A 14,003-nucleotide genomic window follows, 5' to 3' on the forward strand; every position below is an offset into this window, starting at 1 on the left:
GGGCTTACGTCTATTTGACAATATAAATAATAAATAGCAACAGCGGACAGTAGGAAATAAGTACAATAAATACACAATAAATACAAACTAAAATAGTGCAACAGTCTCATACTGAGATAACAATAGGAACAAAAAAAACTATGTAACATCAAAGTCTGATTGAAAACGATTAGTGGCTAAAATATATTTTTGAACCTCAGAAAATAGTTTATAATTACTTTTTAAGTCTAATTCCTGAAAGCCATACAGTAAATAATTTAATTTTTGCTTTTTTGAGAACAAATTTGTCCACAATGATCCACAAATCTGTGCAGTTCAGGTAAGAAAAGAATTAAGAAGGTTTTTCTGTTCTTTGAGGGAACTTTTAAAATGCCATCATTATCTCAGTAGTCAGTTGTTTATCCGTTGAAGTTTTGCTCTTGAGAATCCCAATGAAATCTGACGGCCGCTTTTTCGTGTTAGAATTGCTATAATTCTTCAGTTTTTTATTTATCTGTACTTTCCAAAACCTCCATTCCTTTCCTTGATACAGTCTTGTATTTTCTAAAATCGATTTTTAATTTTTTTTTAGAGAACAAGCAGAGATTTCGACGAAACTTGAGCATGTTTGTTTGTTTGTTTGTTTTTCGCTACTCGCTATCTTTCACTGATTGAAGGAGTCGTAATAGTATGCTAGTAGGTTTATGCTAAAACTCATTTGTTGCAGAGTTAAAAGAGCAGCGAGAAACTTGACAATAAATTAGGAATTTAAAGAGCCTTTAAGAATTACATCAGATAGGGTTATCTAAATCAAAATCCTAACTTCCAAGTTGTTGTGACTTTCATGGTCCTAGACTACATTTCTTCTACATCACTCAATTTGTCATAATTTTGCTGTTCTTATATTGGTATCGTGACAAACGCTGAAGCCTGAATGTGGCTGTAGCAATTTCCACATTTGAGCTTTATACCTTTAAAACTACCTTGATTGCAATATGTAGTTTTGTAAGAACAGCATTTTCATAGCACAATATTTTTTCTGTGATCGTCTCGCTTTTGATGAAGCCGAAAGAAATGAGCTTGTAAACAATAAAGCTCATTTGCATAATTCAGCTAACAAGATGCTAGGCTAGCTATGAAAAGCTGCTAAACTAGACTGAAAGTAGATCTAGAAAATTAAAATATAATAATATGTGTTCACACAAGTTCCAAAGACAATTTTAGTGACTTTTCTACTGATCTCCTGAATTTTTATAATTTATTTAGTATTTTTTATGTGGATGTATTCAGTATAATATCGATGAGTCAAAACGTGAAAATAGGTAAGCAAGAGAGAAGCTCCCTTGCAACAAGAAACAAGTGTCTGCGGTTTTCAGTAGGGAAAGTTATAACAATAAGTGATCTTTCTGGGAAAATTAGTGTTTTTAGTGTTCACAAGCTACTATCTTGGTTATGGACTGTTTGAACTTCGGCTATTTTACATTTCTATATATGAAAGGACAAAGTATGTAGTATTGGGAGAAGATCTCCCAATAAATTCATTCAAAATATATAATTTAATACTTCAACTAACAGTTCTAAGGCACAAAAATAATCGTTCAAAGGCTGGTTACGAAAGACCTTTTGTTTGTTCCCCAAAATAAATTGTACCAGTGTACTAGGCTAATAGTAGGCTTTCTTTAGGCAAAGTTTGAGGTAGGGCGATTTTTGGGTTATTTCCAGCTTAGGCACGGAGAGGGTGGAAGCGAGGTGGGGGGGGGGGGGGGGGGGTGGGTAGAGGAGAACAAGTGTGTATTAGGGGTGGATCAACGTGTTTTGCCAACCCTATCAGAACAAGGGGCCATTTTGCATGACCATGCGCGAACTGCTGTGCTGCTGTGCTGTGAGATAGTAATGCAGGCTCAACCCAGGGTACCCACGCATCTAGCTTGTAACAAGATGTCTCGGTGTTCGATTTATTTAGTTCTCTTTCTTATAATTTTCACAGTTATTCGGAACTAATCATCTACACGTAAAATCGGCTAAAAATGTTTTCAAAGAAACAATTTTTGAATAATAGCTCTAGACATATAATTTATTCATAGGCGAAGCAAGACTATATGCCCTTGTAGATAATTGATAATTGCTCTATTTTCCCCAATTTTTCTAACTAATCAAACACGATAGGTCGAAAGCACAGATAACAAAGAAATCACATCAAATGAATTTTGTGTGGTAGTTTCTCTCACAAGTCAGAAAAGTACTCGAGAATAAAGACAAACAGATAAACATATTTATACTGCATTTGATACTTTAATGAATACCCAAGAAAAGTGTTTGATGGCTGGGATATCGAGAATCCATTTCCGGCAAGGATACATATAACCAAAAAATGGATTCTTTCGGTTCGAGCATTTGAAATTACAAACGTTTTGACCAATTTATAAATGACTATGCAAACAATGTTTACAACTTTGATGGGCAAAAAATATAACTTCCCGAATTTTCTAATCAAAGATTCATAAGCAAACACAATAAATACATATAGATGTTATCATTTTTGCTTGCAGTACAGTGGTATTTTCAATACTTTTACAAATATTGCAAGGATAAAAACTCCGAAAAGCTCGAATTATGAATATATGATATGAAAGAAAGGCGAATATTTTCGCATGTCATTGCAGGCGATTTATACACATGATATCGTAATAAAATAAGAATGGCATAACACTCAACTTTATAGCAAAGCTGGCATCAAATAGTCTTATTTCTTCAGTAAAACCAATAGCTAAGCATATCACAACAGTCGCCATTTTTGAGGTAGCTCGCATGACTCTTTGCAATCATGTTTTGCGAAGACTTTATACGTTGATATTCACTTGAATCGCACAAAGGATACATATTCGATGTCAGGCTTGATGTCTGATCTTATATCGAATCGTTTCAGAAGACGAAAAAGCAGATCTTTGAGCATATTTATCAGATTATCGCCACATGATCGAAACTCTATACAGTAAAAGCTCAGGTATGGCGCGCATGCGCAGCAAAATGGCCCCTTGTTATCTATCAGTAATTTACGCCTCCCTCGGGAAGAAGGTAAAATGTCAGCCATGTTGAAATGTCTTCTCACAATTGCTGTGCTTCGTGCACATTCGCTTTTTGTTTATCATTTTCGGCATATGGACTTTGTAGATGTCGCGACAGAATTATCGTATGATATAATTGCGTCATTAGCAAACTGCACTTTCATTTCAATAATAGAACAAGTTAATACAACCAAACGAAGGGAATTACGTGCAAGACCTCGCTCGTTGCTACAGTTTCGATTCCCAGACTCGGTGTCCTGCTGGTTCCCTCATGTACTTCGAGGGTGTTTCATCGTTTTCCTCCCTCCGTAAATATCAAATTCTAAATTCCAATTCGATCATGGAACGAGGGCTACAAGTTTGTTTGCCACTGATTAATAAGTGCTGCTCTTGAAAAAAAAATACAACTGATTTATGTTCTAGCATACCGTATTTACTTGTTTAAGCGCAACCCTCGATCAAACGCCACTCTCAGATAACATTGTCTAGTATATTGTTTTCGATAGTCTAAAGGGCGATCAAACGCCACTCTCAGATAAGCGCCGCACCCAAGACCAAAAAATTTAAATAAGAACCAAAAGTTTAAGATATTATTTAATCTAGCGTAGTCTAATTGTGATTGGATCCCGATATACCATTGTATAGTACTATATTGCTTTCGATAGTCTAGCGGACGACATTCGGAACTATCTCTCGTTAGTTCTACAACTTGTGATCACGAAGGAGAAAATAAAGCATGTCAATCGCACGGTAAGTCTTTCTTTTACGAAAATCGCTAGATCCTCTACACTGGCCGGCCAGGAAAAGTTGAATCATTGGGTTGGATCTTACAGTTTTGTTAATCATTAATCCTCTCATAGTCTTATGTAACATATCATTATTTTAACGGATGAGTATCTCTCTTTTGATTTGACCAATTTGTCAGTTTTCTCTCTGCAAGAACTAACAAGCTCACCTAGGGAAAAAATAACTGCATTATTAGTTTTAAATAATTTTGGAGTACAAATAAAGGAAAATTAAGAAAGAGAATAGTTATAAAATCATGAGTGATTTGCATCATGAGAAAGACAAATAAGATAGAAAAGATACGTTTTGCCAGTGAGGACAACTCCATATATCCAGTTATATGGAATATAACTTTGTTGTTTTATTATTGCTGAAACTAACTCACCTCTTAGCAAAAAAAAAAACCCACATTTTTTAAAATCTTGTAGCGCTCGCTTGATCTAGGGCCGTGTGCTATAAGAAATTGGGGGAAAATTGTTCATGAATTCAAGTATAGGCCGAAATAGCAATAACAAGGCTATAACGCTTTTAAAGAAATGATGTTTCAGCTGTTTTGCTTCTCGTTGCGTAAAATTTTTGTTTTAGGACTAAAAAGGTTGAATGTCTCTAGAGAAGCAGTTTCTTTCTATTTCTTTCATAGAGCGCCTGCCCTGTTGTGAGTAGAATTTCTGTTGGGTCTCTTCTGTGCTTTGAGCGGGGTTTTACGGGTCACTCCGGTTTTCCTCCCTCCTCAAAAATCAACTTTTCTAATTCGATCTTTGGGCTTTCACTTAGTTTGGAGCCTAGCTCTGTTGTGATTGTCCCACGCGGTGATACATCAGCGAAAGCTTTGTAGACTTATTTTAGATCTAGCCACCGCTACCTGCTCACGCTTGAACCAATACAATGGGTGCTGTTTGAAAGACATTTTGATACTAAAGCGCATAGATTTATTTGAACACTAAAATCTGAAATAGTCGATTCTCCCTAAAGAATCATTTATTCTTTCTTCTATTTGTGCTGGTCTTGTTAAAAAACAACGATTGGTTAATGTTCGAGCATAACGTATTTACTTGTTTAAGCGCCGCCCCCAACCAACAAAAAAAAAAAAAAAAAAAAAAAAAGAACCAAAATCTTTAATATCTTATTTAATCTAACGTAGTCTATTGTGATTGGATCCCGATATAACATTGTCTAGTATATTGTTTTCGATAGTCTAGAGGGCGATCAAAACGCCCTCTCAAATAAGCGCCGCACCCAAAACCAAAAAAATAAAATAAAAACCAAAACTTTAATATATTATTTAATCTAACGTAGTCTATTGTGATTGGATCCCGATATACCATAGTCTAGTACTAAATTGCTTTCGATAGTCTAGTATAGCGGACGACATTCGGAACTATCTCTCGTTAGTTCTACAACTTGTGATCACGAAGGAGAAAACAAAGCAAGTCAATCCCAAGGTAAGTCTTTCTTTTACGAAATTCGCTAGTTCCTCTACACTATCCGTCCATGAAGAGTTGAATCATTGAGTTGGATCTTCTAGTTTTGTTAATCATTAATCATCTCATAGTCTTATATATTATATAATTGTTTTAAAGGATGAGTATCTATTTTTAATTTGACCAATTTATCATGGTTCTCTGTCCAAGAACTAAAAAGCTCACCTAAGGAAAAAATAATAGTATTATTAGTTTAAAATAATTTTGGAGTACAAATAAAGCAAAAAGAAAGAGAATAATAATAAGATTAATCGGTACAAATAATAACCATGAGTGATTTCCATCATGGGAAAGACAAATAAGATAGGAAAGATACGTTTATGAGTGAGGACGACTCTATATGTCCAGTTATATAGAATATAACTTTGTTTTATTATTGTTGAAACTAATTCACCTTATGGCAGATTTTTGTTTTAACTTGTAGCGCTTGCTTGATCTAACGCAATGTGCTATGAGAAATTGGGGGAAAATTGATCATAAATTCCAGTATAGGCCGAAATAGCAACAACAAGCCTATATTGCTCTTACAGAAATGATGTCTCGGCTGTTTTGCTTCTCGTTTCGTAAAGTTTTCGTTTTAGGACTAAAAAGGTTGATTGTCTCTTGAGAAGCATTTTCTTTCTCCTATTTGTGTTCATATTTTTTTTCAAATAACGCCTACTCTTTCATCTAGCCACCCATACCTGTTCACGCTTGAACATTGCAATCGGTGCCGTTTGAAAGACGTTTTGATACTAAAGCGCATTGATTTATTTGAACACTAAAATCTAAAATCTAAAATAGCCGATTCTCCCTAAAGAATCATTCTTTCTTTCTTCTGTTTGTGCTGCTCTTGTAAAAAAAGGACAATTGATTAATGATCGTGCATACCGTACTTACTCGTTTAAGCGCCGCCCACGACCAAAACTAACGTAGTCTAATGTGATTGGATCCCGATATAACATTGAATAGTACTATATTGCTTTCGATAGTCTAGCGGACGACATTCCGCACTATCTCTCGTTAGTTCTACAACTTGTGATCACAAAGGAGAAAATAAAAAAAGTTAATCGCACGGTAAGTCTTCCTTTTACGAAAATCGCTAGTTCCTGTACAATGTCCGGCCAGGAAGAGTTAAATCTTTGAGTTGAATTATAGTTAATGGAACGGAACGGTTGGGAAACCTATTGCTTTAGGTTTTTGTTCATTGGCTTTATCCATTGTTATATGACGATGACCGTGCACAGATAAGGAAAGGTGGCTCCATTTGTTTATAGTATTTATAGTAAATTGCTCTTTTTAATGCTTTTGTTATTTATCATCTAGTAAGGCTTAACTGTTTCTGCGCGGAAATTTCATCCGCAACGTTTTTGGTCATCGAATGAAAGTTTTTACTTTCAAAATGTTCATACAGCAATATGATTAAAAAAAGGAGTATTTCCAGCCATACTTACTTGGGCTCATTGTGCACGGTCAGTATCACGTGATGGTACGGTTCAACCTCAAACGCAAAACAATAGCTTTGTTCTATGGAGTTTCCAAACCATTCTGATCTGTTAACTAAGGTTGGTTCTTTGAGTTTGTTAATCGTTAGTCATCTAAAAGTCTTATATATTATACAATTATTTTAACGGATGAGTATCTTTTTTTAATTTGACCAATTTGGCATAGTTCTCTCTCCAAGAACTAACAAGCTCACGTAAGGAAAAAACTAAAAGTATTATTAGTTTGAAATAATTTTGGAGTACAAATAAATTTGAATCGTTATTAAATGTTATCTTGGAAGGAAACTATGAAATTAATGAGGTCATTAATCACGGGCGAAAAAAAGATACGTCAGAGGTAAAATGCAAATTTGGCTGCCTATAGAAGATTGATAACACACCTATGTTTCATTACATATTGATTTCTCGAGTCGCATGTTTCTTTTGTAAATAGTTGATCAAACGATATTTTATTATTATTATTATCATTATTATTATTATTATTATTATTATTATTATTATCATCATCATTATTTTTATTATTATTATTATTTATTATTATTATCAATATTATTATTATCAATATTATTATTATTCCTTTGTTGCACAGCAAAATAAGAATATTACAACTCTTTTGCTTGTTTACATTAACCTTCAGCTCGAGATTGTACCCGGCTCCTGAGAGCTGAAGTACTCTTCTTAAGATGTGTGTCGTGCCTAAATGTACAGATTTCTGTAGGTCTTACAAGCTTATACTATTAAATTCTAGTCTCTGAACATGATCCTTATAAATTGTTTTGATATTGTTCCGAGCGATCCAATGACTATCGGAACTACCATGGTCTTCATCCTCCCAATCTTTCTATTTCTATTCTTAGGTCTTGGTACTTGTCAATCTTTTCCATTTCCGTTTGATCAATTCTATGGTCTATAGGCACTGAGATGTCAATCAGTTTCGCCTTCTTCTTGCTCTTAAAGTGCTACTACGACGAAAATCGCTCAAACTTGGATAAAGATGAAACTTCCTAAGAATACTCTTTAAAAGTCCAATAATCACTGTATGAAGTGTTTTCTCGATATTCAGGACGAAAGTATGATATTTTTACGATTATTTTTTGGAGTCTGTGACGTCATACACTCAACATCAAACATTGCTATATATATTTCTTTGTATATAAATCTTTAATTTATTTTATTCCTATGAAGCCCAAAGGGTGGCTAATGTGCTTATTTCACATTACTTGTGACTATAATTTATATTTTGGGGTGTTTGGGTATTTCTTTCTCCCTTTACTACTGATATTTTGATCATAAACTACAAAGAAATGTATGGAGCGATGTTCGATGTTGAGTGTATGACGTCACAGACTCCAAAAAATAATCGTAAAAATATCATACTTTCGTCCTGAATATCGAGAAAACACTTCATACAGTGATTATTGGACCTTTAAAGAGTATTCTTAGGAAGTTTCAGCTGAATCCAAGTTTGAGCGATTTTCGTCGTAGTAGCACTTTAAGATAAGATATTTCCGTGCATTTTGAGAGCCGCATCTGCGAGTTGTTTTGCTTTGACATCAAGCGTGATCCCTGTGTTGTGTACACGGACGTATGTACGTATGTACGGACGGACGGACGGAAGTGACGTCAGCCAAGCCATCAACATGCTGCTCTTCACATCCATAACATGGATAAAAAAATGTTTTCTTGTGGTATTTTCATTGACTTAAAAAAGGCATTTGACACTGTTGATCATTCGATACTTTTAAATAAGCTTTATCATAATGGGATTAGAGGCATTATTAATGATTGGTTTGCATCTTACTTGAAAGACCGATTTCAAACAACACAGATCGGAACCGTAACGTCAAATAAAGAAACCACCTTATGCGGTGTCTCTCAAGGTTCTATTCTAGGTCCATTATTATTTCTGCTATATATAAATGATATCTATAAATGTTCTAAAAAAATCTAAATTTTATCGCTATGCTGATGACACTATCCTATTATATGCCGATAAAAGCTTAAAAACTCTTGAATTAACTGTTAATATTGAACTTGCCAAATTAATTAGCTGGTTAATTGCAAATAAACTAACCCTTAATATATAAAAATCCAATTATGTAATTTTTCAAACTATTGTAAAGATTCTAGATAGCAATTTAAATAGATTCCTTCCTTTGGAGCGGATAATTGCAAAACTTAGATATTTCGTTCCTCTCCATACTCTCCATAATATTTATCGATCTCTGATTCACCCTTATCTTACTTATGGGTTAACTTTATGGGGACAAGCTGCTCAAATTCACCTAAAAAAAGTTATTCTTCTACAAAAAAGAGTTCTTAGATTAATGTACTTCACTGATAGATCCAAACATGCAATTCCTCTTTTTATCAGAGCTAATACACTATTAATTTCCTCTACTATGAATTAGTTGCCCAGTTAATGCATGATATTGAAAATAGGCTTGCACCTCCTAATATTCTAAATCAATTTACCCTTGCTTCAAATGTTCAATCATACAACACAAGATTCTCATCATCAGGAAATTTCTATATTAAAAAATCTCAACTTGAAGTGCAAAAAAAAATCATTGCAAGATTTGGAGCTAGGTTCTGGAATAAGATACCGAGCGTTTTGCGTAAATCAAAAAAGAAGAAGTTTAAGTTTACATTATGTAAAAAAAAAAACCATCTGATTTTCTCTTAAGAGAAGATAGCTATGCTGACACTTCCCCTATTGTAGACAGACTAGATTATACGTTGAACGTCTCAGACTGAGTCTTTATATAATGCGGCTATTTATAAACTATTATTTCTTGATCTTTAATCATTGGTTAGCATCATTTTTCCTTTTTCTCTTTTTTTCGCTTTTCGTTTCTTTATTGTAATTAAACTGTTAGTTTTTCATTTATTTATCTTCTTATTTATTTGTAAATCTTCCTATATTTATTTAATGTAATATATCGCCTCCCGCCTAGATTAGTCTAGCTATTTGCGGGAGGGTGATAAATTGTGTAAATATAGATATTCTTCGGCCCGCGCGGGAGCTCCACTAAGAAGCTTAAATATTTGGAACTTGTAAATCAACAAAAGTGTCAATTTATGGATGTCAAGTTCGTCAATTTATCCATCAGCACCCTTGGTGTCTTCTCCAACAAATCATCAGAGTTTGTAGAAATGATGAAGGAATTAGGTTTAGAGAAAAAGCAGCAGAATTATATATTTAGCAGCGTAACGAAAATCATCATCAGATCCATTTATTATATTTTTTGTTGTCGTAACAAAGCATGGGATAATCCTGAATTGATAAGGTTTTAGTTTTGTGAATTTTCAAGTGTTCGCAAAGTCAAATTCGAGTAGTCAATTGTAAATTGCCTTTAAGTAGAGAGAATTACAATAGCTGTAAAAAATGTTAAAATAAAGTTTTCATTATTATCATCATCATCATTATTATGAGAAGAAGAGCATGTATGCCAGCACAGTCTTAGAAGTCGAACAAGCGAATTTTACGCCTTTAGTATTCACTACAGCGGGAGGTATGGCAGATACTAGAAAGTAGAAGATTATGCCACCCGTGTATCCTGGATACGAGCAAAAATCGTAGGTCTTCTTCTCCATTTTGAGATCAGCTCTTTTGTGCCTTAGAGCTTCAAGAACCACAAGAAGATTAAATAGGAACTTAAATGACATAGACTTAGATGTCCAGACTGCAATTGCAGCAATTAGATAGATTTATTTCCCCATTTATATTTATACATAATTGCCATTATTTTATAGAATATATATTATTAGGTTTAGTTTTTACCAAATAGATTTTATGGTGTATATTAATAGATGTATTATTATTGTAGGATATTATCATAGTGTTTTTTTCTTTCTTTTAATATATAATTAGTATTAAGGTTTAAATATTATTACAAATTATATAGATTTGGTTACTGACGTTATTATTATGAATAATAGGATTTGATATATATTATTCAATGAAATTATTATGGCATGTTTTTTTTTTCTCTGTCATTTCAATTCACAATAGTTAGCGGGACGAGCCTAGGGTTTGTTACTGACTGTGTAGCGGTATTGCTTTACAGTTCTTTCTTAGGTCGTGTAATTATGAAATGTCTTAACAATCTCCACGTTCAGACTGGCGATCCATTTCTGGCATCTCTGGATTAGGAACGACGTTTCTCTGTCGTTCTGAGTAACTGTCTATAGCTCGTGTTTTAGTTTTTCACGATATCCTACAAGGAAGTCGAGTACGACATTGATTTTTTTTACGGTAGCGCTTTTGTGGTTGTATTTGATTACTGTGCCTGTACCCTGTGTACTTATCTTGCTTGATGGCATGTCTGTTTGTTTCCCAATTTGGCATAAAACTGCTCCTTCAAATGATGTCTATGTGTTTGCTTATTTATTCAGCAAATTATTATTATTATCATTATTATTATTATAATCATATCCTTTATGTAATCACTACCAAATCCTGCAAGGCAAAAATGTATTTTTCATGTAGTCATGTAATCACGTGTATGATTACACAAAGGATATGATTAAGTGGTAATTGAACTTCGTGTCGTGCAATTTTGGACCAAAATCATACTTCCCGCTACGCGGTCGTGCAATTTTGTTATCACTCGTATGATTTTGGTCCAAATTGCACTCCACTCAGTTCAATTAAAATCATTTATTATTATTATCATTATTACTATTATCATTATCATGATCATGATCATTATTATTATTATCATCATTATTATTATTATTTAAAACCATTCAGAAATTTAAAAAACAAAAAACAAAAAAACACACAAAAAAAAAGATGACCTAAGACCACTGAAACGTGTAATTATCGATCTGCTAACATCTTAGCGAGTGAGTGAGTGAGTGACATATTTTCATATTCAGACCCCTCACAAGAACTCGTGTTCAAAAGCGAAGAGGAAAACCAAACAAAAATTAATTAATTGTTCTTATTGTTCTTTTTGCTCACTTCTCGTTCTTTGTGTTGTTGTTGTTGTTATTGTTCTTCTTCTTCTTCTTCTTCTTCTTCTACTACTACTACTACTACTACTACTACTACTACTACTACTACTACTACTACTACTACTACTACTACTACTACTACTACTACTAGTACTACTACTACTACTACTACTAGTACTACTACTACTACTACTACTACTAGTACTACTACTACTACTACTATTACTACTTTTCTCCTTCTTGCTTTCTTCTCCTCAGTAGACAAAAAAAGAGACTCGTTGTAAACGCCATCTCAAAAGGGCAATTTACTTATCTTATCTATCTCTACTGCCATTTAATTTTCTCTTATTGTTTATGTCAGCTTTGACTCAGTGCAATCATGAGCCGTCTAATCATCGTGTTCATTGTCGTTACAATGATATGCGCAGCCACTGCCCTGTCGTCGAAGAAGATTATTGATGAAGACGAAAAAGGTAAATCCAGAATATCTTGTGTAATCGTATATAAAGCGTAGGCTTACAGAAAGCACAGGTTGTGTGTGTTGTTAATACATCACTCTCACTGCTGTGCATGGTTATGGGATTGGTCACTGGACCCGTCAGCATATAAGTAAAGTTTGTTTAATTGGTTCTCTGTTTTGCCTCCATATTCATGTGTCTTCCGTGTTAAAAAATGATACTCTAGGGAATGACACGCGCTCTGACATAGGAAAGCATAACGCTTAAGGTAAAGAAGTGTATATACCCGTTCGATTCATCAAAAATAGCAGTTGCTTGAGCTAAAATGTGAAAACAAAACCCCACGGTAAAGTCAAAAAGAAGTTACGGCTAGATCTTAGCGTTTTTGCCTATATTGAATTATTTAACCCAAGTTAATCGAACTCAAGCAATGTTTATGAATAAAACAACTAAATCAGTGACCGAAAATGGTACTCGTAGTTATGTGGATTTGAAAAAATACGCGAAGAATTTCATTAAAGATTGACCTATGCCATCTATACTATGACCTAGGGAAACACGGGTTGTGTAGCGGTGAGAGCGTTTGCCTCTCACAGGACCCGCGAATCGGGTTCGATTGCCGGATTCGGTGTCGTATGTGAGTAGAGTTTGTTGGTTCTTTCCTGTGAGTTTTGGGTGTTTTGAGTTTTTTCCTTTTTCCCGCTTAAATCATCTTCTAAATTAAAATTGGAATCTAGCGGAAGAAGAGCCACTCTGTGAAACGACTGAAAATTCCCCATCTATTCATTAACGCATAAATATTATTGACACTATAACAGAAGAAAAAAGAGTCGTAGCCGTGGCTGGCGCCATTATTAAAGGTGCAACCCTGACCTTCAACGTCCTGCAGACCGTGCTCAAAGCACTCGGTGACATCAGTCGAAAGATTGCCGTCGGTGTCGACAACGAGTCGGGCATGACGTGGACCGCAACTAACACGTACTTTCGTTCTGGTACCTCTGATATCGTCCTTCCCTATAAAGTTCCACATGGTAAGGCACTGCTCTACAACGGTCAGAAAGATCGTGGTCCAGTTGCGACTGGCGTGGTTGGAGTACTTGCTTATGCCATGAGCGATGGAAACACCCTGGCCGTTTTATTCAGCGTTCCCTATGACTATAACTGGTACAGCAACTGGGGGAATGTCAGGATCTTTAAGGGAAGGAGGCGAGCAGACCAGAGGATGTACGAGCAACTCTACTACTATTTGTCTCCATTTCGAGGGGACAATGGCTGGCACGAAAGGCACCTTGGATATGGGTTGAAGAGCCGTGGATTCATGAACAGCGGTGGACAAGCCATACTGGAAATTCACGTGACCAAAGCTTGAGATCTTGTTGAAAACAAATCGGTTGAAATGCTGCCTCGAGAATACTGATGTAAAACTAGCAAAAAGACTCTAATTTTACCCTGTAAGAACAAGAAAACTAGATCTTCCCATAACATAAAGACAAATAAAATGAAGCACCAAAAGATATTGTACTTTTATTTGTTGTTAAGTAATCGTAGTAGAGTGTACGCCATATACTTATTTCAATAAGGTTAGTCACCAAAAACCTAGAAAGCTGAGATCGTTGAGGATCATGGGCAACAGTCCATTTCAAACAAGTAAAGCGTTTTTGATACAAACTGCAGCATGATGATGCTCATGAGAGGTGAGACTATAACTGGTAAAAAATGTGCAAGTCCATCAACAGTTATCAAGCGGTTAAAACAAATAAAATGTATCTACCCATAATCCTTGTCGGC

General features: G+C 34.7%; 1 protein-coding gene across 3 annotated transcripts; it reads left to right on the top strand.

The window, feature by feature from the left end:
• The first annotated feature begins 3,638 nt into the window (after positions 1-3,638).
• Positions 3,639-13,727, top strand: LOC116288142 (DELTA-actitoxin-Aeq1c). Of its 3 annotated transcripts, none has more exons than XM_031694883.2 (3): positions 3,639-3,794; positions 12,119-12,230; positions 13,034-13,727. In XM_031694883.2, exons 2-3 carry the CDS (start codon positions 12,137-12,139, stop codon positions 13,582-13,584), a joined length of 645 nt encoding a protein of 214 aa, XP_031550743.2. In that variant the 5' UTR covers positions 3,639-3,794; positions 12,119-12,136; the 3' UTR covers positions 13,585-13,727. The 3 variants fall into 3 exon arrangements, with proteins under 3 accessions (XP_031550743.2, XP_031550744.2, XP_031550745.2); XM_031694884.2 differs by lacking the exon at positions 3,639-3,794 and adding an exon at positions 5,113-5,272; XM_031694885.2 differs by lacking the exon at positions 3,639-3,794 and adding an exon at positions 6,236-6,367.
• The last annotated feature ends 276 nt before the right edge of the window (positions 13,728-14,003 follow it).

Source organism: Actinia tenebrosa, unplaced genomic scaffold, assembly GCF_029948245.1.
Source record: "Actinia tenebrosa isolate PJP-AT-01 unplaced genomic scaffold, QUT_ActTen_1.0 PGA_scaffold10__47_contigs__length_13832649, whole genome shotgun sequence".
Classification (NCBI taxonomy): Eukaryota; Metazoa; Cnidaria; class Anthozoa; order Actiniaria; family Actiniidae; genus Actinia; species Actinia tenebrosa.